This window comes from Rutilus rutilus (assembly GCF_951802725.1).
Source record: "Rutilus rutilus genome assembly, chromosome: 1".
Classification (NCBI taxonomy): domain Eukaryota; kingdom Metazoa; phylum Chordata; class Actinopteri; order Cypriniformes; family Leuciscidae; genus Rutilus; species Rutilus rutilus.
Genome location: NC_140209.1, coordinates 67953094 through 67978308, shown reverse-complemented (window position 1 = coordinate 67978308; position 25215 = coordinate 67953094). Strand labels below are relative to the sequence as shown.

The 25215-nt window shown below is 37.0% G+C and overlaps 1 protein-coding gene across 4 annotated transcripts in view; it reads left to right on the top strand.

The window, feature by feature from the left end:
* LOC311294943 (NACHT, LRR and PYD domains-containing protein 3-like) overlaps window positions 1-25215 on the top strand; it is a 56807-nt gene that overhangs the window by 5749 nt on the left and 25843 nt on the right. For all 4 annotated transcript variants that reach the window (XM_084416060.1, XM_084416061.1, XM_084416059.1 and 1 more), the window contains exons 2-5: window positions 1199-1770; window positions 15532-15621; window positions 17049-18989; window positions 19116-19289. In XM_084416060.1, coding sequence (XP_084272186.1) covers window positions 1253-1770; window positions 15532-15621; window positions 17049-18989; window positions 19116-19289 — 2723 coding nt within the window. In that variant the 5' untranslated portion in view covers window positions 1199-1252. The remainder of the gene's footprint in view (window positions 1-1198; window positions 1771-15531; window positions 15622-17048; window positions 18990-19115; window positions 19290-25215) is intronic.

Sequence of the window (25215 nt, the reverse complement as noted above, 5' to 3'; positions counted from 1 at the left end):
AATGTTGCGCCAATGCTTTTGGCCTTTTTCGCTTTCCGTACATCCAGCTGAGCTTTGATGCATCTACGCATGCTGTCAGCAGACACGCCTCGTTGAGGGGGAACAGGAATTCCGGTAGGGAACAGAATCTTCACCGGAAGTGTGTTTGGGGAACTTTTGATTACATAGGCTACTCGATGGGAAACACATAAAATACAAGTAACTTTTTATGTATTTAGATGCATTTACTTTTCAATATTTTGTACGAAAGTCATCATCAAATGTCTGTTCAGCCGTTCCTGTGTGACAGAAGACACTTGATTAATTGAAGTGGTTCTAATTAGGTCATGATTAATTAGATTATTTAGCAAAATACATACTCATCTCGGAACCCATTAATTATGCAACACTTTACATTTTACAACCAAATTATATAATATCCAATTCATTTAGTTTTTCTATAAGAAACATTTTTTTCTTGACATCTCTCAATTTTTCATCGCAAATTCCTGAGCATGATGGGATACGCTTAGCCTTAAATACTGCTCTGATGGGATATATTAGAGTGTGTGGATTTAGTAGTTAATGTGGCGCTGAGCTTTGGCATTTATCAGACCTGGGAGTCTGGGACAGTCTTGTATATTTACTTCTATTGAGGATTTTAAAACTCCTGTAACTCCCCTGTGATTTCACTAAATTTCACTCAGTAACAAATGATTTCAATACAAAATGACAATATTCAATAACATTTTAGGAGAAAAATACATTGAAAACTGAACACTTTTTGGGAGCCATGTACCACTATGTGGTAATCAGCTGATGAAACGTCACGCATACAAGACAATTATTATTTTTTTAAATCAGAAACATCTAGAAGTAGCACAACTGAATAAACAAAACACATGCCTGATGTTTTATTATAAGCTGAACTGTTTTTATTAACTGACACTATGGGAAAGGCAATGAAACGGACAAGAGGTCAGACGGCTGAAGCTTGTGTTGAAAGAAGCCCAATCACACTGTGAAATGTACTTTATGCATTAGAGACTGCTGTGATTTATTCTGGTGGTGTTTCACTCTATTGGATGAATACAGAAAAACAGACAGTCTGCTGTACTTTGATTTTAACTGTGAATTTACAGAACAATTTCATTTTTATTTTACTTCAGTGTGTCAAATTCAGTTGTGAATTGTGTATGTTCTCTGTGTCCACAAACAGGTCTGAAATCAAGTCTCTCATCAAGGAGGAAGAGAAGGAGGAACTGTCTGTAAAATGAGTGTGTGTGAGGAGAGAGAGGAGGAGGCGTCTGTTCACACTCAGAGAGCACCATCTCCAGGATTCAGCTGTGTGTCCATGAAGAGTAACGCCTCCATGGGTAATCCCCCTGTGTTCAGTAATGGACCAACTTCAGGATTCAGCTGTGTGTCCATGAAGAGTAACGCCTCCATGGGTAATCCCCCTGTGTTCAGTAATGGACCAACTTCAGGATTCAGCTGTGTGTCCATGACGAGTAACGCCTCCATGGGTATTCCCCCTGTGTTCAGTAATGGACCAACTTCAGGATTCAGCTGTGTGTCCATGAAGAGTAACGCCTCCATGGGTAATCCCCCTGTGTTCAGTAATGGACCATCTTCAGGATTCAGCTGTGTGTCCATGAAGAGTAACGCCTCCATGGGTAATCCCCCTGTGTTCAGTAATGGACCATCTTCAGGATTCAGCTGTGTGTCCATGAAGAGTAACTACTCCACGATAATGTACAGTGATGGACCTGCTGTGACCTCTGACCCTGTGTGAGTATCATGAAGCTGCTGAACTATCTGCTATAGTGAAACTTGAATGTGAAATTACTTAACCTGGTGAGACAATCACAGAAGTAACTTTCTCTGAAATGTTACTAAATCACTTTGTAATGAAAAAAAATTAAGAAATATTAAGATCTGTAAAAATTATTTTTAACTCTGTTGGACACACTAATGTTCTTAAACCCGAGTTCACAATGCATGATTTTAAAGCCAAAATTTTGCGAAATCACTGATAAATGCCCGAAATCAGAGGAAAATCGTGATCGTTCACGCGAGTTACAAACATGCAGTTTGCATTATCAAAGACATGATCTAAAAGAGAATCATCGATGAGTTGCCGATGCCCGTGAGATATTTGGCATGCTAAATATCTGGAAAATCTTGCTGTGTGAAATGAGTTCTCACTGAAAATTACATCAGTGATGACCTACAGCTAGGGCTGGGCGATATGGCCCAAAAAAATTATCACGATAAGTTTTTTTATATCAGTCGATATCGATAATTATCACGATAAATGATAAAAAAAAAAAAGCAGATTTTTGCTCCTAAGTAAAAGTTGTAGAAACCAGAGCGTTAATTGTGGTTTTAAACTACTCTTTATTGTCAGAACATATCATGCCGAACACTTGCCGAACTGGTGAACATTTCACAAATCTGAGGTAGAACATTCAAACATTTGTCATTTTTCCTTAACAAAATAAATATCTTAATAGAAAAATGTATTTCTTAGTTTCTGCATGTGCTAAATTTTTATTTGGTAAAATGTAATATTCTGACAGTTTGAGGTTTATTAAAATGAACCATTGGTCATCCAGTATCATGCATTTAGATCATGATAACCACAGATAAAACCAGGCATAGCCTGTAGCACCTCACTATCATGGCAAAGTGTAACTTTATGGTTTCTATGGTATTTATTTGTATGAAAAACAGTAGCCTAAAAACATTATTTAATACTGTTATTATATTCCATTAGTCCTTTAATACATTGTCTACATTAATAATATAATACAATTCAATATGTATATCCCACATTTCATGGTGCAGTTAATATTACTAGGCTAACGTTACAGTAAATCCACGGTAAATGATGGGAATTTGTAGACGGAAAAGCCTTCTGACTGTATCGTTGTGCTCAGTGTTTCACCTGTTTGTCAGCGCTGTTTCATCTGCCTTTAAACTGGTTTAAATCACTGAGACATTTATGTTCTTCGCTAAATTCAAGCGCTTCTCACTGGATCTCGTGACCGAGACCGATCAGAGTAAACGCATCTGCTCTAGTGAGCTCGGCAGCTCGCGCTGCGCTGCCTTTTGGACTTTGAGCCGAGCGGATAAATGGTCCGTGTGGCACGCGGTTCAAATGAGTTTCGTTCCGCTTTTGGTGCATAAACATTTATTGAACTCTTGATATCGTTTTATCGAGAGAAATTTTATCGCGATAATTATCGTTATAGTTTTATCGCCCAGCCCTACCTACAGCCAATGAGAGTTTAAGATACATGGCAGCGGGAAGTTCGGGGAGAAGTTATAGACCAGAATATCAGAACACACAAGCTTTACAATTATATCACAAGCATTACAATTATATCAAACAAAAACAAAGCACAAACATTTGCTTGACCAGAAGCACATTAAAATATTATTATTTACCCCCATCTCTCTTTGCAGAACACACAGTCCTTTCTCCCCTCGTCCCCCCAACCATTTCCTCCTGCATAATCTGTTTTTCTTTTTCTCCTTTTCACTGCAAATCAGCGCACAGACAATTTGGATTGCAAGCTTTTTTTTCAAGGCTACCCTTTTTAATAACAATTTCAGTGTCGCGTGTGTTTGGTTGTGAAATGTAGTTTGCGGGCCAGACAGAAGTTGTCAGCGATTATTTCTTTTGTAAAGTCATGCAATGTGAAACCCCGTCGCTGATCCATCGTGCAGTGTGAACACAGCAGCAACTGAATATTACCCCGATAGTCGTGCAGTGTGAAAAGAACAGTGACTCGACTACTTTAAAAATCGTGCAGTGGAAACTCTGCATTAAGGTTACTAGAAAGCTACAGACATGTGAGTGTTTATCAGGGTTGGAGCAACACTCATCTGGAAAAACACTGGGTTAAAAACAATTGGGTTGTTTATTTAACCCAGCATAATAGGTTGATTTAACTCAGCATAGTTGATTCATTTTTAATATTCTTTTTTTTTTTTTTTTTTTTTTCATACATGAATTAATGTCTGCTGATTAACTTAAATCCTCTAACTTTTATAAAATACTTGATACAACCACTGGCTTGCATATTTATGGCTTATATTTTATATAACCATATTACCAATATTTAAGATAGTTTAACCAATATTATCAGTAAAAATGTAATAATTATAAGTAAATCAAGTGGATCTCGTGCCGGAGCTTGTGTCATGTTCAGCGGGGGAACTTCTAACTTCAGACCGCCGCCCTGCGTTTCACTCGTAGCCGAAATATGCGGCGACTGGCTCCATAACCTGGCCATAAACAAACAGTGTACAGTTCTGAGAACAGATTTTAACATCATACATATTTATATTCTGTATATTTTTGAATGAAATCATATAGTTTTATGCAAGGCATCAGGCGTTTCCATCACGCGAAAAGACCGTCAGTCACCCGACACTAGTGTAGGTGACTCACATCGCGCCCCGTATGTTGCTTTGCATAATATTAAACGATATACAGCACAATAATGAATATATAGATCAAATAAAATGTACACAAACCTGTATTTTACCGAAGACATGCACCATTTTGACGGAGCTGCACTGCTCTTTCCTGAAGAGGTCGCAAAAAGCCTGTGATAAATAACTCAATCCCTGGGTTGTTATGTCTGACCCAAGATCTGGTTAACACAAGAAAACTACCCAAACACTGGGTTGTTATGTCTGACCCAGGAGCTGGGTAACACAAAAACTACCCAAATACTGAAAAAATAACCCAATATTTTTTAGAGTGTAGTCTTGGAATCCAGATAACAAGTTAGCCTCATTAGCCTCTCACCTGGCGACCCTATTCTTGAACATAGACTGAACAATCACAAATCCAAACTTAAATGGTTGCTGAACTTAATGTGCTGCTTTACATTTATTTTTATTTTCTATTAATATAAAGCCTGTGCCTGGGCACCCTAAAACTAAAAAAGTGGTAAATCCAACCAAGTTGTCTTTCAAATTTGTCCCAAACAATCAAAATGCTCTGGGAGTTTTAGGCGCAGTAGCCAATATGGCCTCTAGGTGACATTCAGACTCCATTTGGGGATTTAAAAACTCATGAAGGCTTTGGACCACTGGCCTCTTTTAATAGAAGACACATAGGATTTCATTGCTGAAGTGAAAGCAAGCAACAATTAAAGTAGAAATAAAACAAAGTTATAGTAGCTTAAATTAAGATACTTTTTGTGAAGAAAAAGTTTTACACTGAACTTGCACTAAATGTAAATGAAAAAGTTAGTGGTCCGTTCCAGTTAAGATATTCTAAAGTAGCTCCTCAAAATAGTAAATACACATCAATGACTGACACGAATATTAGTTATTATTCTTCTATGTTGTTTTTTCTGCTCTTCTTCTTTGCTTCACTTCACCAGTACTCTGTGAATTTATTGACTGATTTAAAAAAGTAGACATTAATAAAAAAATAAAACTGTTAAAAGCATCAACATTGAAAGTCAACTGATATCATCACAACATTTATTTCCATCAAGAGGTGCATTAATTGTTGGTCAAGATCTTGTATTGTTAATGCAAGAGTCCAGCACTGTGTAAAGTCTCCTCCAGCACATCCCAAAGACTTTCAATGAATTCAAGATCTGGACTCAGAGGAGCCGATTCATGCCTGAAAATGATTCTTCATGCTCATCACAACCATTCTTTCACAATCTGAGCCTGATGAATCTTGACATCCTGGAATATGGCCATGCTGTGTCTTCCTACATGATTGTTTAAGAAATGCTACACTCCATCAATTAGGTTTAGAAGAACTGTTGCCCAGAGGTGTAAAGTCCAGCTTCAGAAAGTTAAAGTCCTCCTCAGTATTTTGTTCCAATCACCTGGATTTGCTAATTGTCACAGTTTTTCAGCCAGGAGAACTAATTAGTGATTCAGATGCTGAGTTCATGGTGGAATAAACATATGGCAGGACTTCTACTTTCTGACCCCTTGTCTTTACACCTCTGCTGTTGCCAAACATATAACATGCTAGAAACACAATAATGATCCAGTCATAGACTCATTTCAATTCAATTCAGTAAACTTTATTAATCCCCAGACCCAGAGTTGTAAATGTACACGTCACAGCAGCACATACCACAGTAATAATAATAAATAAAAAAACATTCACAACAATAACCATTATTTTCCAGTATCAGTTCCGCAAGTCATTATGATTATATTATATACATTATGTCTTAACTGATGAATACGACTTTGACCCTTCTTAGACTTGAGATAAATAATTGCATCATCTTCCCCAACAGCAGTTTTATAGGCAAACTGTAGTTTATCCTCAGCAGCATCATCACCTGCTTAATATGGTTTAATACTAATCTCTCAAAGACCTTCATCAACTGCGCTGTTAAAGCAATCGGTCTGTAGTGTGAGAACTCCGAGGGGTTTGTTATCTTAGGCACTGGTACTGTTCATGATGTCTTCCATAAAACAGCTTCCAACATTTATTTTGCCTATTTAAATCCACACAGAGACTCTTTTTTTGGCCTGACAGTGTGTTTTTATTGAACATTGGTGGTGTTGAGGCAAAAACAAGTAACTAACAAAATAGCATCAGGCATAAGAGACATCAGGATTCAAATTGTCCTTAAAAGATATTTATTCTTGCAAGAATGTTCCCAGTCTACCCACAGTCCAGCTGCAGGCAGAGTGAGACTCAGAGCAGAGGTTGACCAGCTACTTTATAGTGTTCTATTCAAAAGCTATCTCCTACAGCCCCCACTAAACAAAATAACAAAAGGGACCCCCCCTTGAACCCTTCACAGCACAAGGAACAAAAGGGACCCCCCTTGACCCCTCCCCAGCACGGGAATCTCCTTACCTCTGAAATCTCACACACACACACCCTGCAGCTGTATCAATATCATAAAAGAAACTCAAAATACAGCCAAAGAACGCATGGCATTCGTTTGTTAAATCGTTGAAAATAAAATACAAAGAAAAGATGAATTTTTCCACAACATTTCCTCCTCTTTATCATTCTCTGATAAACAACATAGAAAAAATTCACTCTTGTTTTCTAATCAAACCCATTATACTATTAAATCTTTAAGAATAGAATTAATTCAAGTCTTAATTCAAGAACAGTTATACCCTTCATGTATATCAATACTAAGCCCTAATTTGATTCAATCAAATAAAATCGCAAAACTTTTCTTCAACCATTAATTGGTCAACATTTTCTCCAGATATGTTGATCATCTCGTTGCCTCATGGACGTTCCATCTTCACCAATATGACACTTTGCATGCCGTAGAGAGGATTTTTTTTTTTTTTTTTTCAACGTTGGCAGGGGAGATATGTTTCTAGCACATATCATTGATCCCCTACTTTATTCTTTGCGCTGGCGTGTGAGGTTGTTGATGTTGGTTGGTATAGTTTAGGTCAGATGCTTGGACCCAGGTCTAACATCCTTCAATAATTTTCAAATCCTTACAAGATTTTCCCTTAGATCACGATCGCACCCCCACTGGAATGAGTCATTTACTGTCTACTGTCACCTGCGAATGGAGGCCTTAAGTGATTTTGTTAGTGAGCGCGTGTCTTGTCGTCCCTTTGGTGTGACCTGTGAAATTTTCAACCTGAAACATATCACCGGATAATTTCTTGCTCATTGAATAGCACTCAGGGTCCTTGTTCCCCTGAAAAAAACATTCAACCCATGTTGTTCATGTTAACAAAACAATACAGAATCAGTTCTGTTTGGTTCAATCCATCCTGACATCCTGCAAAATGAAAATTTTAAGTTAGGCATTACACAGGGTTAGGCACTGTTTCTTCACTTTGCTCATGCCATGCGCAAAAGTCTGCATCTTCTGTAAAGAAAAACAAATGTTGAGGTTATTGTCACATAGTTTTCTTTTGTCTGCTGTGCTGCCACATCTGCTCCGGCGTTTCCTGTCAAAACAATTCTTGTTATTAGCACACTTAAAATACAAACAATGCACACAATTAAACCCAATGTCCTCCCAACATTTATCTTCCCACCTGTGCGATGGCTTTCAGCAAATGTGAACCCCTTAGTAAACCAGATCTAGCTGGTTAATACAAATAAAGTTCTTCAAATAAACCCCTCCTGGACTTTTACTGTCCTCATATACCGATGAGGTCAAAGCTAGATAACCTCTCAGCCTGCTGTGAAGACAATGGGTTTAGCCCTCCCCCCCTGGATTTACTGTTTTTCCCACCTGTGAGGCCGAAATGTCTTTGTTTGTGGCCTGAATACAAAGTATCCATACTAAAAAGTTCAAAGACTCATCTGACCACTTGTTTTACTGTGCGTTCTCTTGTTCCCGCCATGAGCATATTCATCCTCCTCTTGATGCACAACACCCATCTCGTGCATAAATTTAATATAATAAAATTCTCTTACTTTTATCAGACGCTTTTATCCAAAGCGACTTACATTTCAAGGTACACATTTACATTCTTATCAATTCTTGCTTTCCCTCGGAAATTGAACCCATGACTTTGGCGTTACAAGCGCTAACGCTCTACTGTTTGAGCTATAGAAAACTGCAATATTTGTTCATATTTATTTGGTAACATTTGTTTGGATAAAGTTTGCTAACCCAAACGTTGTCCTTCAGCCAAATTTCCCATCTTTCTCTGCCTCTGAAATAAAAATATTACTTAAAGCCACAATTTCATCTTCTTATCAAATTGTTTTTTTTTTTTTTAAGGCAACGGCCCCTAGTCTCACAGCGTTTCTTGCTGATAATCTGATATTTACTTAGCCTACTGTACGTGTTTGTTGCTGTCAAATTTATAACTTTTTCTCAAAACATGACTGACGGCTATCTACGACTTCACAATTCTAATTTATCAATACTTAAACCTGTCCAGAAAGTAATTCAAATCTACTGCACATCATGAATGACCAAAATAATAATTAACAGACAGAGCTCGATGATCAATCAACTTAAAGCTCATCCTATGTTCTGTGTTGCCTTCTCATCAGATTGACTCACAATCCTCAGCTTACTTTCAAATTTGTCATTCGCCTTAACCCATCTATAATGCTAAAACACTCTTTCCAGAGGTTAATGACAAATTTATACACACTATTCAGACAGAACAGTTGTCCTAAACTAACACATACTGTACAAAACATGAATTAACACTCACACTCATCCCTGACTATGAACTGCTCATATTTCTTATTCATATCTTTTCTCTAAAAAGATTTAAATTTTAAATGACATTTTAACCTTACATTTTCCTGTATCTTTTATCTAATGTTTTTATGGCCTCTTAACCAGTTTCAAAGCATGTCTGTTCATTATTCATTTGATTTTAGAAAAGTCAGCTGGATTGTTTTGGTTCATTATCTTATTTTGCTCCAGCTTTCTTTGGCTGACTGATAACAGAAAGACAGACAGAGTACCATCCTCTTCCTCCACTCATGCAGTCTCTTTCTCTCTCACTATAAGCGAATAATCTTTTCAACAGCCTCCTAGGACTGTAACTAAAATAATCATAGTCATAGTCAATCCTTAATAGTTCACAAATGTCAAAATACAAATGTTTGACTCAAATTAGAACCGTTACAATAATCTAAAATACATTATGCTATGATCTTTTTTCTAAGGTTATTTTTAGTTTAAATACTCAATTCACCTAACCTTCGTTTTTCAGAAATTTCTCTTGACTCATCACAAGCTGTTCTCGTCTTTAGCCACCACCATGTCTAATGACCTTCAGGAGTTAAAAACTAGTTCAATATCAAACATTTTTCTTTGCCCATAAGGCAACCAACCAACCAAGATGTTCCTTATGTCACATCTTTGATTTTCTGTTAAAACAGAACGGTCAAATGTTTAAGGTGACAAGCTATTCGAAGTCCCCGTAATCAAGATGGTTGTTGGTTGTGCTCTGTGATTCTATTTACATATTACTGAGATTGGATGTAATTGTCTCTATATGATAATTAAGCTCTTTTAAGTGAAGGAACATTTTGATATATATATATTGGAGTGGAAGTTGTAGGGAACAGACCCCTCTTTGATGCTCTTGGCCCCAAGTAGCATCACAACCACTCCCTTCTTGTAGGTAACACCTCCCGAACCTGGTGGGCAGGTGCCCCAGTGGCGGCGATAGTCCCTTGTCTTAGGTTGTTCCCATCTATGGCCATCAGAGAATCTTACCCGTCTTTGGGATCTACGCCTCCTGCACACTGAAATATGGCTATTTTTTTTTTTTTTTTTTTTTTTTAATCGAGGTAATCAAGAACCATCATATCCACTTGGAACATTTAATATTGACATTCAGTGTACTGTTACTTCTGTAGCCGGAGCCATCGGCCCTGTTTTATGGTGGAGGCTAAAATCAGACAAAGAAGCGGTCAAAAATGTCACTTCTATCATTTAAGGTCTGCATTATTATTTTAAAGACTTCTTTAAAATCATTCAGTTTTACTTTTAAAACATTTACAAATTGTCCTCTAAATTTGTCAAATCTGCCACATCTATGAATCTTTTCAACTGAAACACTGTGCTTTACACAGCCTCAGACAACAGTTTTCAGCTGACATTGAATGAGAGAGAGACTCTTGAGGCATCAGGACTGGTACACTGCATTCTCATAAACCTTTAACTTCAGACTTTATCTGCCATCTTTTCTTTAACTGTAGCCCATCTTAAGGCATCTTTTCCATAAATTACATGTATTGTAATTTAGACATTACAAATATCCACTCCGAATGAGTCTCTGTTGCACTGAAACTGTGGCAGTTTCAGTCACAGCACATGCCAGATTTAGATAAGCAAACCTGTTTTGGCCAAATCACAATCTTATCTTTTAAAATCAACATTAACAAGCCTTTGTTTAATCAAATGCCTTTTACACATTTTACATTTAGCAACTGTTAATCCTGTAACACTGCTTCTGTTTATTTTATCTTAAAGAAATAATACGAATTATTCTAGTTCTTAATAACAATTTCATTTCAATTTTACTTCAATGTTTTCTCTAGGAGTTTATCAATCTGCTTCTATGATTCAACTTTTGAGGCTGCTCCCTGCTTGTGATACATTTTTTTTTTTTTTTGATTATCATTATAAATCATTCATTAGATTTGTCTCTCCATATCATCTAAAACCTTATCAAAGCATTTCATTCAAAACACAATCATCCTTTTAGTGACCGGTACTTTTAAAATATTTTGCAACTCATTTAGTCTTATCTGTAATTTTATGTCAACCGGTACTTTTTATAGTTCTTTCCTTTCAAAAGGAATTCCTTACACTTAAATCTTTCAATCTTCTTACAACTTTCAAAAGTTCCAACTATGAACTTTATTTCTCCCTCATTTACTTTTACAGTCATACAGTGCGCATACAGTCACTGAATGACCCAGCTGACTGCAATAAAACACTCTCTGTTATTCTGCCTTTTATCTTTCTAACAGCTTCACCCTATTTTGCACTTCTGAAACATTGTGTTGTATTCAGGAAATGCAAACAGAGCCATTGATAAGCAGTTCTCTGTCTTTTCTTTTACAGTTGCAAATTCAATTACAATAGCCAAATTATAATCTTCATCATATTAACATTGATCTACTTTCTAACCCATATTAACACAGACTTTTCTCTAAATTTGTGTCAATTTGGCACTTTCTTTGTTTGGAGCCAATTAAGTTATTGTTTATCTTTCCAATCACAATCAAACTTTTACAAAACATCATCTGCAAATCTCTTCAGAGCATGAGCAGAACTGCTTACAGCATTTGCTCTCTTTTATCTCACTATTTATCAGGACTGGTCAGTTACTCTTCATACAGTATTAAAACTTTAACGTGGCATTAATTTCATCAACACTGGTTTTAAAAGCTTATTCTTCTATCAAATGGTTAGTTTGCAGATTCAACATAAATCACAAGATTGTATTATAATTATTCAGTCCTACTTATCTCTACTGTTTCACAGAAAACCACAAGATTCCCTAAATCTTGTTCTCGGTCTCTAAATTACACACAGCTATCCTAGATGCTTGCACCTTCAACTCTTGTTACAAAAATATGGCAATCTATTCTTAAATACCCTTGTTTTCATAACATTAATACAATAAAGCACATTCACATCATTATTATTGGCAGAACATTAATTTTCATAAGCGACACGGAAAATCTAAATATTCTAAACGGGTTTCACAAAGTTTCTGATTAACTTTAGTCACACGTGTCTAGGGAAATTATCTCCAACCCATAATTTCCTTTATAAAACAATATATTTCCTTAAATGGCTTAATATCAACAAATTATCCAATCTTTGGACATTTTCTAATTTGATATTATCATCAACAACACTGATTACAAAACAAGTATACATTTAACATTCAGAAGCTGGTTTGAACAAGCAAGCGCTGTTGCTGTACTTACCAGCATAGCTGGACCCTTTAGGTTCAAAAGACAATCGTTTTACTTAATGAAACATTCCTTATCCTTATATCATGCCAATCCCTGTTAATCATACTCAACGCCCCATTTCCATCTAAAACTCACTTTTCGTACCATTTCAACTTAATTTGACTTAATCAGGCGTTCATAAATAGTTCCATGAACTCTATCGTTCCCTACATGTCAGTTCCTTCTGCATCGACTCTGTTCTCTTTTATCTGCTTCTTTCCCATCCAACAATTCACTGTCCATTCACAGTTTTACACTCATGAACAAACTTCAACAACCCTTTCTGACTAGTAACGGATAAGTTAGCATTTCAGAAAACCCTGTAGGCTACCTTTGTACAATCTCATATGCTCATCATTCACAACACTGCTCAAATCATCAGTCATAGCTTTGCTCAAAGTTTCATCAGCCACACATAAAGATTTCCAACCGTTTTTTTTTTTTTTTGTTTTTTTTTTTTTTTCATTGCAGGTAGCAGAAAGTAAATCAGCGTATGCATTCGTGTGTGCGTCCTTTACACACATGTTTAACACACACATAACAACCATTCTGTTTTCCCTCGTTCTTTTCTATTGATTCTTTTACGACATTGAGTCTTATCTTACTCAAGGTTCCCGCCTCGGGGAAATACATTTACATTTACCACCATCATTATTTCTCCTTTGACAGAAAATTGGTGTATAAAAATGATCTACTTTACTGTTAGATGACCCCATTTTGGCTGAGTTCCTCTTTTCTGGATTTCACAATTCGACACGTGTCTTACAGAATCTGTCAAACGTCTTCGACAGACCCGATCTTTTACTCCGAGATCGGACGGACCTCTGCTTGTTTACGTTCCACTCAAAGTTTTCTCACGTGCGCTTATTCGCTCGCTCAATTCTTTTTACTTGATTAATTCAACCTGGTCTTGTAATTACGTTCCACTCAAAGTTCCCCCACGTGCGCTTATTCGCTTGACTCAATTCAATGTGGTAAAACTTCGAGTAGAGCACAATCACCCAGAAACTTCTTTTTTACTTGATTAATTCAACCTGGTCTTGTAATTACGTTCCACTCAAAGTTCCCCCACGTGCGCTTATTCGCTTGACTCAATTCAATGTGGTAAAACTTCGAGTAGAGCACAATCACCCAGAAACTTCTTTTTTACTTGATTAATTCAACCTGGTCTTGTAATTACGTTCCACTCAAAGTTCCCCCACGTGCGCTTATTCGCTTGACTCAATTCAATGTGGTAAAACTTCGAGTAGAGCACAATCACCCAGAAACTTCTTAATCCTGTTTTAAACTTTCTCTAAGGTTTACATAAATTTCGAGTAGAACGTAATCATCTCAGCAGCTGTGATTTCTCTGAATCACCAGTGGATCCCCTGTCCACTAACGAGCTAAGTGAGGCAGAAACTGGTCTGCTTTGTCAGATCAATTTCTCCCCATAAAATTTGTGATTAACTGACTCACCTCTCGCCTCGTACCAAAAAGCAAAACTCAGCCAATATGGTTCACGTTCACTCACAATTATCAAAATAATTTAACTGTCTCTTACCCTAGATGCTTTTACTGCCTCCGAGTTCTTTCTGAATCCAGTGGGTTCCTCCTGGCCCTGATAGCAGTTTTGGCTCTTCTCTCTCAATTCGGCGAGGTAAGACTAAAGCCTTTTGTGCTTTAGGGTGATCAGTCCGTCAATACGCTTTCTCAGGGCCAGAAGAAACCTCATGGTTCGCACTTCTGACACCAACTTGTTGAGGCAAAAACAAGTAACTAACAAAATAGCATCAGGCATAAGAGACATCAGGATTCAAATTGTCCTTAAAAGATATTTATTCTTGCAAGAATGTTCCCAGTCTACCCACAGTCCAGCTGCAGGCAGAGTGAGACTCAGAGCAGAGGTTGACCAGCTACTTTATAGTGTTCTATTCAAAAGCTATCTCCTACAGCCCCCACTAAACAAAATAACAAAAGGGACCCCCCCTTGAACCCTTCACAGCACAAGGAACAAAAGGGACCCCCCTTGACCCCTCCCCAGCACGGGAATCTCCTTACCTCTGAAATCTCACACACACACACCCTGCAGCTGTATCAATATCATAAAAGAAACTCAAAATACAGCCAAAGAACGCATTGCATTCGTTTGTTAAATCGTTGAAAATAAAATACAAAGAAAAGATGAATTTTTCCACAACAGTGGGTCAACACATTTTGGTAAAATACATCATTAAAGTGGTTTATTTTGATTAAAAATCTTCTAAATGTAAAAGGGGCCTTTTACCTCAGACTCGGGATTAAAGACTCACCAGGACTTCAGCAAAGTTTGTACTATTTTCTGTTTATGTGGAGAAATAAATGAAATTCATTTTTGTTAAATAAATAAACAAATAAACTCATTAAAATAAATGTCATTTTAAAAACACATATTTAAAAACTATTACATTTTTAAAAACTAAAGACTCTGAAAGCTTTGAAGGAGATCCCATGCACATTATTTTTAAAATTATATTATATTTCCTTAAAATATATTTTTGGCTTTACAGTAGAAACAATAATTGTGATCATTTATTATATGAAATGATTAATATCATATTTTTAAATATGAATGTTTCCTAATATAAATATGGGGGAACCATATGGTTAATGCCACTTTATAAATTATATTAAACATCTGAATCTAACCATGTCATGTCAGCCAAAAGTCAGCCAGCTATTAATTATAATGTTAATTATTGTGCCTTTTGCCCCAACAGTAGGGCCAAACTTTACATATTATTCAGAAAAACTGTTGAATTAATTACCTTGAACAAAACTGAAAATCATTATCAAGTCCTTTATCTCAATATATATATATATATATATATATATATATATAATTTTAGCGATTCCCATCTAGTGGTTTAAAGGATAATCAAATCAAATGCAGCTTTTACCCCGGTGGCCTTCAGCCCTGTTGTACCCTACTATTAATAAAACATGTTTTCTCTCTAAAACGAATACAAATACTGCTCTATAAATTACAGAAGTATTGACAGGGTTAATTTAATGGAGCAGTCAAATAATCTGCAGAGAAACAATGTGAAATATTTCTGTTTATTTCTCATTATCAACAACAGGAAAAGAAAGAGAGCAGCTTCTCCAGTATCCAACTGTCTGACCATGAAGGCCACAAGATTCAGTGATGGACCAGTGACCTTTGACCCTGTGTGAGTATCATCATGTAGGGTGAGAGACACATGAACACAAAATGCACGAAGGTTCAGAAAAGTTTACATTTCATATGGCTAAAGTTCTTTAACAAGTATAACAAGTAACAAGTGGAGGTCAAGATGCAAAGAAAGAATTGTTAAATAGTGCTTTCTTATGCTTCTCTCTGCCATTTCTCTGTTAGACCTCCATTTACACAGGAATGAGTTTTGTTACATACAGTATGTTGCATCAGTGTTATATTGACAATTATTCTTTATATTAGTAATGAAACAAGAAAATTCTGGTTAGGAATAAATAAAATCGGTGGTTCCCAATCTGGTTGTCATGACATATTGCTAGAGGTGCCACAAAATCTTTGCTCATTTCAGTATTTTAAATATTATTATATAAATATAAGTGTTTTGTAAGGATACCCCAGCCAGCACAGCCATTTGGGCCCCACATGGCTGTGCTGGCTGGGACTCTGATCGATCTGCCATAAATCAGCCAATAATAACTTCCTATGAATCGACTGATTGTCTGTAAACTGGCCCATCATATGTTGATGACACAAAAAATGCAAGACTGCTCAAACCAGACAAATATGAAAGAACTTTTGAAAATCAGGATTCATATCAGCTGATCAAGGAAATCTGTGATGGGTATAAAATATGTGATTTTCTATTTCTAAAAGAAAAGGTGGCAGGTTATTTAGACATAAAATCTTCTCTGACTTTTCAAATGCTTCACTTGTGGCAAAGGGGACATTAATGTGCAACTAGGAAATGCTGAAACAAACTGAGTTTGCAGTCTCTTATAATAAATCACCTGCCATAAGTCATCATTTACATGTAAATTAATTACATATAATCATTTCAGAAACACTGCTTTTTCTCCATGCCAGTGCTTCTGTGATATTCTAAAATAATGGTTTCTGGTTTAAACTTTCTGCCAAGAATTTGAGCCTTTCTCTTTTTTTCGAACATTTTGAGTAATGAAAACTTGATGTCTCCCTACTTTAAATATGGAGGTCATTATCTGCCCCCAAATGCCGGATTTATAAGAGCTCCAACCCATGTTCAGTGTGCAAATTTCACGAAGAAACAATTTGGTGAATTGTACTTTAAAGGGGAACTTTTATTTGAGAAGTTTAGTTATATTTTTGGTTCATTATGAAACCGTAGCGGGACAGATTAGACTATGGTGGGCCGCCACAATCTTGTTAATGAATGGGAAACACTGATGGGTTAAAAATATCATTGCTAGAACAGAACCTTGAGAAACTCCAAGTGTGATATTAGGATGTCAGTTGGCCACAATGTCTGTAAGAGCAAACACTAGTACTCAGACTATGATATGATTTTCATATTAAACATATTTAAATATTTTCACAAAGGTCTTTTCTGTTTGTTTTTGTGTCTCTGTCTTCTTAATGTGTTTTCAGTGGTGGGAGAGCTGACCAGATCAGAGATGTGTCCTGTCAGACCAGCACATCCTCCTCCTGTCAGAAACACATCAGTCATCATGACACAGAAGCAGCCCTGCAGCTCGACTCTCACCAGCCAGTGCATGATGATCTGCAGAGAGTCAAAGACCAGCACAAAACCAGCATGAAGAACAGATATGAGAGCGTATTTGAGGGAATCAAACTACAAGAGAATCAGACCCTCCTGAACAGGATTTACACACAGCTGTACATCATAGAGGGAGAGAGTGAAGGAGTGAATGAAGAACATGAGGTGCTACAGATGGAGAAAAGTTACAAGACCCTCCAAGACACTCCAATCAACTGCAATGACATCTTTGATCCTTCTCCTGAACTAGGATATGAGGAGAAGAGAAGAGAGAAGAAAGACAAAATCAAGACTGTTCTTACTAAAGGCATCGCTGGAATCGGGAAAACCGTCTCTGTGCAGAAGTTCATTCTGGACTGGGCCGAGGGAAAAGCCAATCAGGATGTAGATTTCATGTTTGTGCTTCCATTTAGAGAGCTGAACTTGATTAAAGATCGTCAGTACAGTCTTCACAGACTTCTGCTGGACTTTCATCCTGAACTTCGAGATCTGGACTCAAAGATTTATGATGAATGTACAGTTGTGTTCATCTTTGATGGTCTGGATGAGAGCAGAATTACACTGATGTTTTCAGACAGTGAGAAAGTTTCTGATGTGACTGAGTCTTCATCAGTGGGTGTGTTGATGTCAAACCTCATGAAAGGAGATCTGCTTCCCTCTGCTCTCATCTGGATCACCACCAGACCAGCAGCAGCCAATCAGATCCCCTCAAAATACATCAACCGTGTGACAGAAATTCAGGGATTCAATGACCCTCAGAAGGAGGAATATTTCAGGAAGAGAATCAGTGATGAGGATCAAGCCAGCAGAATCATCTCACACATCAGAAGAGCAAGAAGCCTCCACATCATGTGCCACATACCCGTCTTCTGCTGGATCTCAGCCACTGTGCTTCAAAACATCCTGAAACAAGATCTCAGTGCAGAAATCCCTCAAACTCTGACTGAAATGTACATACACTTCCTCCTCATTCAGACTAGCATGAGGAACCAGAAGTATGAAGAGAGAGATCCAGAGAAACTCCTGCAGTCCAACAGAGAAGTGATTGTGAAACTTGCTGAACTGGCTTTCAATCAGCTGATGAAGGGCAATGTGATGTTCTATGAGGAGGACCTTAGAGAGAGCGGCATAGATGTCACTGATGCCTCAGTGTATTCTGGGATTTGCACTGAGATCTTTCGGGAGGAATCTGTGATTTATCGCAGGAAGGTTTACAGCTTTGTACATCTCAGCTTTCAGGAGTTTTTTGCAGCACTGTATGTGTTTCTCTGCTATTTACACAAAAACAGTGAAGTTATGAAAATGTTCCTCACAGGAAAGTCCAGAACTCAATCTGGAAATGTTTCTCTGGATGTGTTTCTGAAGGGAGCAATGAATAAAGCCTTGAAGAGTAAAAATGGACACCTGGATCTTCTCCTTCGATTCCTTCATGGCATCTCGCTGGAGTCCAATCAGAGACTCTTACAGGATCTACTGATTCGCACAGAGAACAACCCAGAGGGCATCAAGAAAATAATCCAAAACCTCAAACGAGGTCAAAAAAACAATGTTAGCCCTGAAAGATGGATGAATCTGTCACACTGCTTGATTGAGATGAAGAATAATTCTATTGCTGAAGAAATGCAGGCATTTTTAAAATCTGGAACAAATGACAAACGTCTTTCTCTTGCACAATGTTCAACTTTGGCAAACATGATCCTTATGTCAGAGGAGGTGATTGATGAGTTTGACCCTAAAAAGTACAAGATCATATCATCACAAGAGGGTCGAAGTAGACTGGTACCTGCTGTGAGGAACTGCAGAAAAGCTTTGTGAGTGTGAAAATATGAACATAATATCAACTGAATTGAAATATTAACATAATACCCCCACAATGAAAGATGAAGTTGGTCTTGACACCTGCAGGCCTTTTAATCAAATATCCTTTTTCTTTTCAGTTTGGCAGACTCTAATCTCACAGATCAGCACTGTGCAATTGTGTCTTCAGCTCTACAGTCATCAAACTCCCCCCTGAGAGAGCTGGACCTGAGTAACAATGACCTGCAGGATTCAAGAGAGAAGCTGCTCTGTACTGGACTGAGGAGTCCGAACTGTCAACTCAATGTTCTGAGGTTTGTGTTTCACATTTATTAATTACAGTTTCTCAGTTGTTTATATATTTAATTGGAACATGAAATGCAATCACCAATACTTAACCCCCTGAGGTCGGCGGTATCGCCGGCGATACCAGCTCGCTTTTTTTTATCAGTGTAAAAGAAACTCATAAATACTCTGTTGACTTTGATTTTCCATAGGAGTTTCATACATCAATCGATTCTGTTAAATGTGTATTATTTTTCTGTATACTCACAATAAAAACAAAGTGTTGTGCTTTTCGCCAAATTAAGAAAAATAATCACGGAGCGAGTTCTGCCTTCTCTCTGTCCGTGTAGTCCATTCTGAAACGCGTCCGAAAATGAATCATAACTCAGCGAATACTTCTCACACAGGCACGTGATATATGTCTTTATGAAGCTTGAAATCTCTTCTTTTAAATGAAGTAATTAATAAAAAAAACAAATGTTTTCAACTCATGTAATCCGTTTGAAAGCAAGGAGAGGTACCGTTTTTTCCTTCTGCCTAATTATCTCTATAATGAACTGAGGCCGCCCCGCCCCCGGCGCTATTGACATGGTAAATAGTTTAGGTGATCTATGCTTCGCACCCGCCCCCCGATCAATGCCTTGAAAACACGAAGTTTCATCAGATCAGATTCACTGATAGTTCATTGCGTTTAGAGAGGATGGCGCGTTTCTCCGGTAAAGACGCTCTTCAGATGATTCTGGACAGCGAGGAATAACTCACCTTGGCTTTTCCTCAGAGGAAGATTGTAACTCAGACGAACGGCAGCATGTTCAAGAGCGAATTGATCACGCCGAGTAAACACCGAGTTTTCACGTGAGTAAATACGTGAACTCAAGTGGTCTAGTGGTAGAACATTTGCCTAGCGTGTCAGAGGTTCTGAGTTCGAATCTGCACTCATATAGTTTTTTTTTTTTTTGTCAAATCAGATTATGTTTATCAGTGGTTGTATATCAGGCAGAGACATGTGTGTGTGTGTATTTTGTTTTGTAATTTCACTGGAACGAAAAGAGAGTCTCCACAACGGATTGAAGCGCGCGTCCGAGTGAAGACTGCGCGAGCCTAAAACAAACACAGTATCCGCGTCTGACTCGCGGGAATCCACGGCGCAAACCTGTGAGGGGCTGTGTTTTCTTGTTTATATTCCTTTTAGCATTTTAGCATTTATATTCCTTATAATAAAAATGAAAGACCTATGTTACAGACATATGAAAGACAACATTTCGTTGATTAGTTTTGGATAGATTATACATTTTTACTGTAAAATATCTGCCATCTCAAATAAGCTTTTATTTGCCAATTTTTTTGTCAAAAATAATCAAATAATCAATCAAATCCTTAACTTTGAAATATGTATGATAAAATGTATACTTTAGTTTGTACAAAGAAAGATTACACTTGAATTGTTGTTTATTTAAATATTTACAAGGTAGATGTAAACAAACTATTAAAAGGTAAATATAAGCCTTTTCTTTAAATAATTTTTATTGTGTTTTATTAGTGACAAATTTGGGGAGAAGATAAATATTCCAAAACTGAAAATACAGTATGAGAATTAACTGCACAATTACATGTTTTCCTTGGCTATTATAGGCCAAATTGCAAGCACAATATGTGGAAAAATAAAAAAGAATTGAGATGCTTCCAACTGTTGCTCTTGCATTCTTGTGGCTCAGTGACTCACCTGAATGAATGGCTCATTAAGTATGCGGTCCTCAGGTGTGAACCACTACATATGCATGATCTGTGACGCCCACTCCGCATATTGCCTTTCCAAACAGAAAGTGCTTTGCAAAATTCAAATCAATGTATTGTGTTATGTGAAGGATTAGGCAGGGTGATTTTCACATAATTTTGAAGAAAAAACACTAGGCGATGACATCCATTAGACAAAAGTCTTATTGGCACATATTTAGTGTGTGTTTTGTGGTCTTATTTCAGAAACTTTAGTTTTTAGTTTTTTCAATAACCACGCATAAACATTATTCTCTCAAAAATGCAGACATGTACATTCTTGTTGCTCACATATTATGGTAGCCCTGTTTGTGCTAAATAGTGTGTATTTTTTTTTTGCCATTACTATGTTTATAAGCAACTGAAAAAAGCACAAATGTCAGGGCATGTCAGAACATCTCAAGGACCCCAAAAACACCTCAGACCCCAGAGGGTTAAAAACTCGAATGTACCAAATCCTTAAACAAGGATGCAAAATTGCCACTACAGTTCCTGCTTTACACTCAGTTTTCAGTTGTATATCATATTAAAAAACTCTACACACAGTTCTCTGTATTAAGTACAACATTCAAAATTACTGTAAAATCTCTTTAATCTCTTTGGAAAGCAACATATTTCAAAATGCCAAGCTCTTTACACAAATGGTAATACCCTATCCTCACATGTGTAAACAGTAGTTGTCGAATTGTTCACTTAGAAATCAGAGCTTTAGCATAGTTAAATTGATGGTTCGGAGTAAAATCAACCTGGGGTCTTTTTGCACCATGACATCGAGCCAAACACCCCCCAGAAGCCTTTTTTCCCTCGGTTGAACATTTTTAAAGTTAGAGCTTATTTAGAGATATCAGCCGAATGGCTTAGTGCAGACGCTACAGCTCCAAATTTGTATTTGTATACATATTATAAGGATGTAGTGTAACGACAAATAATTTTTTTTTTTTTTGAAGTGTTGACAACTTAGTGTTAACTAATAATTGTTATAAACTGGTATTACCAACAAAATATTAGTGCATTCCTGGAACTGGGCGTCGTTACACTACATCCTTATGCATCGCTTTCTGCCAGGACTTTTACGTGCTTTTCTCAACTCAGTGAAGTGATGTCGGTGTCCGGGTTAACAGTAGCATGAGCCATCAGGCAAGTGCTATTTAAATAAACTCCTGATGTACTTACAAACTTTCCAATGCCTCGTTTTATGAGTACAGAACCTATTTGTACTACTGTAGAGGTTTGGTACCATTCTGGGCATTATTAGTGCGGTAATTTACGAGATACAAACTGGAGCCAATAGCGCCTGCAATAAGCCATTCGACTGATATCTCTAAATAAGCTCTAACTTTAAACATGTTCAACCAAGGGAAAAAAGGCTTCTGGGGGGTGTTTGGCTCGATGTCATGGTGCAAAGGACCCTATAGGGCTGCATGATACTAAAGAAAAATGCGATATTCGATATGTGATCCGATAATGCTTAAAGTGTGTAAAATAAACTTAAATTATCTTTCAAATATATTTAAAATGATATAACCTACAAGTGCTGACACTTACGTTTTTATAAGTTTTTAATATATTTTAATATATTTTATAATGTAATAATTTCACAGTTAATCTCCAAGTTAATGTAGAAACAACATAAAGACATTATATTTTAAATACTTGCTTAATAACATCAATAGCAACGCATTATTTACATTTACACATTCATTTAGCAGACGCTTTTGTCCAAAAGTGGTAGCCAGTGCAGAGAGACTTTGCAGCGCCAGTGCGCTGTGCATTATAAGACCACGCACATCTGTATCACCGCGGATACGGACTCCATGTTGCTTTAAGCACATCATTCTGCACCCATGATGGGCATACGTGCTTTGTGCCGTTCTGTTTTGAAGCGTTTCATTCATATTATGGTTTTGTGCACTGAAGGATTATTAAAAGCCTATTTTGTTCTGTCGTATCTATCATATCTTGTTGCCCCGTTAAAAAGCTGCACAATACATTTAAAATAAGCATCTTTTAATTGTATATTATTTGTGTGTAGTGTATATAATTCTTTACATTCATATATAAAATAAAAATTGTTAAATGTATGAATACATGAATGAATTTTATAAGAGTACTAATAGTAATTAGTTTTTATTAATATGTTTAGATTTTATCAAATATCTGTGCAGATTTTTTCAAGAATTACTTTTTATTGCTGATTTATACTCTCACTAAGTTTAATAAACAAATGGTCATAGCTTATTGTTATATATTCTTATTAACTAGTGTGTATTTAGTGGATTCTGGATTGTGTTAAACAAATAAAAAAGTGACCATTAGTTCATACTGTATATGAATGATATGGACTTTTCTGTGATTGGCCAGTTTGTTGTGATTGTTTCAGTTATTTACTGAATTGAATAAATGTATTTAATATTTAAAGGTGTTAACTGTAATGTTACACTGCAAAATGCTAACTTACAAACTGCGAAGGACTAAATTTATCACAATTATTTAATGAATGAAGCACGCAAAATTTTTTTTATGACAGAGCCCTAAAACAGACAATTAATCGTATAATCGTCAAAGCCCTTATACAGACAATTAATTGTCAAAGCCCTAATTATTTTTAGGCAATTAATCGTCAGCCAAATTTCATAATCGTGACAAGCCTAGTATTCAGATAATAGCCTACAACATAAAATGTATAATTAAAATGTAAAATAACACTCTTTTATTGTTTGATTAACAAAAATGACTGCAGCAGGTTTATTAGGCTGCTGTCACTTTAAGAGCTACACGGATCCAATATACTTTTACACATGTGTTTTCTTTCTCAACTGTTTACATTCACTTAAGACATAACCAACTGTTTATGAGTATTTTTACGTATGTACTATAATGGTCCAGTGGCAGAACTTTTGCCAAGCGTGTCAGAGGTTCTGAGTTCTAATCCACACTCGTATATATATTTTTTTCTTTTTCATCAAAACCGATTATGTTTATCAGTGGTTGTATATCAAACAGAGACAGATTTGTGTGAATTTTGTTTTGTGATTTCACCGGAACGAATAGAGAGTCTCCTCAACGGATTGAAGTGCGCGTCCGAGTGAAGACTGTGCGGCGTGTGCGCGAGCCACAAGAGAACACTGTATCAGCGCCACTGATCGCAGCGGCAACGAGCTCTTTGATCACTTGATTAAAAAAAACATTTCAGCGGTAGATTGCTTCTTATTTAACAAACGAACGAAACGAATACTTTGCTAGTTAACTGGAGATGTTTTATTTATTTGCATTGGTACATCCGTGCCACGAGATGTTTCAAAAGTGGTGGGGACATGTCCCACCCGCAAATTATGCCTATGATGACGAGACACGAGGAGAAATTGACAAAGAACTGTCCGACAGCCCATGTAGCTCGCACTACAGATGGATGGACTTCCAGGGCCACTGGAAGTTTCCTCACGGTGACCGCTCACTATATTACTTCGGAATGGGAAATGAGAAGCTGCGTTTTGCAAACACGCCCCATTTATAAAATAAATAAATTAATAATTAGATAATTAAGCTATATATCATATGCTGAAGTAATTTTTTGGAGTGTTAAAGATAAAAAAAAAAAATAACAACAAGAACCGTACAGAACTGAAAACCGTGACCCTAAAACCGTGATACGAACCAAACCGTGGGTTTTGTGAACCGTGCCACCCCTAGTGTTTACCATGTGGAAAAGCATAAAACTCAACTCAAACTTAAATTTTACTTTCACTCTCACTTTGTCAACTCATTGGCGTAAAGGAGGCTTGCATCAATTATTGGTAGAGGCAAATATAACGGTGAGGCTAGTGCACATGGGGAGAGACGTCACAAGTGAATGTACTGTAGTTCTTGCGAAAGGGTTGTCTGAGAGGAGGGCAAAGTTTGAGTTGCTGTGTGAAGTGGGGCTTATGTTCCTGTCGGCCTGACGCTTCCAGGCTTGCTGTCTTTGTTGAGTCTGTGAACTGGTGCAACGCACTTTCACGTACCAGCTTCATTCAGCCATTCAAATATGAAAGCAAATATCAGATATTTGATCATCTTAGAGTCCACTATGATCGCAGGAGACTCTTCAGAAACTTTACGATCTGTTAAACTTCAGTGACTCAAAGCCATTCTCTCACACAAACATTTCAGCACACATGCTTACAGACACACACACACACACAC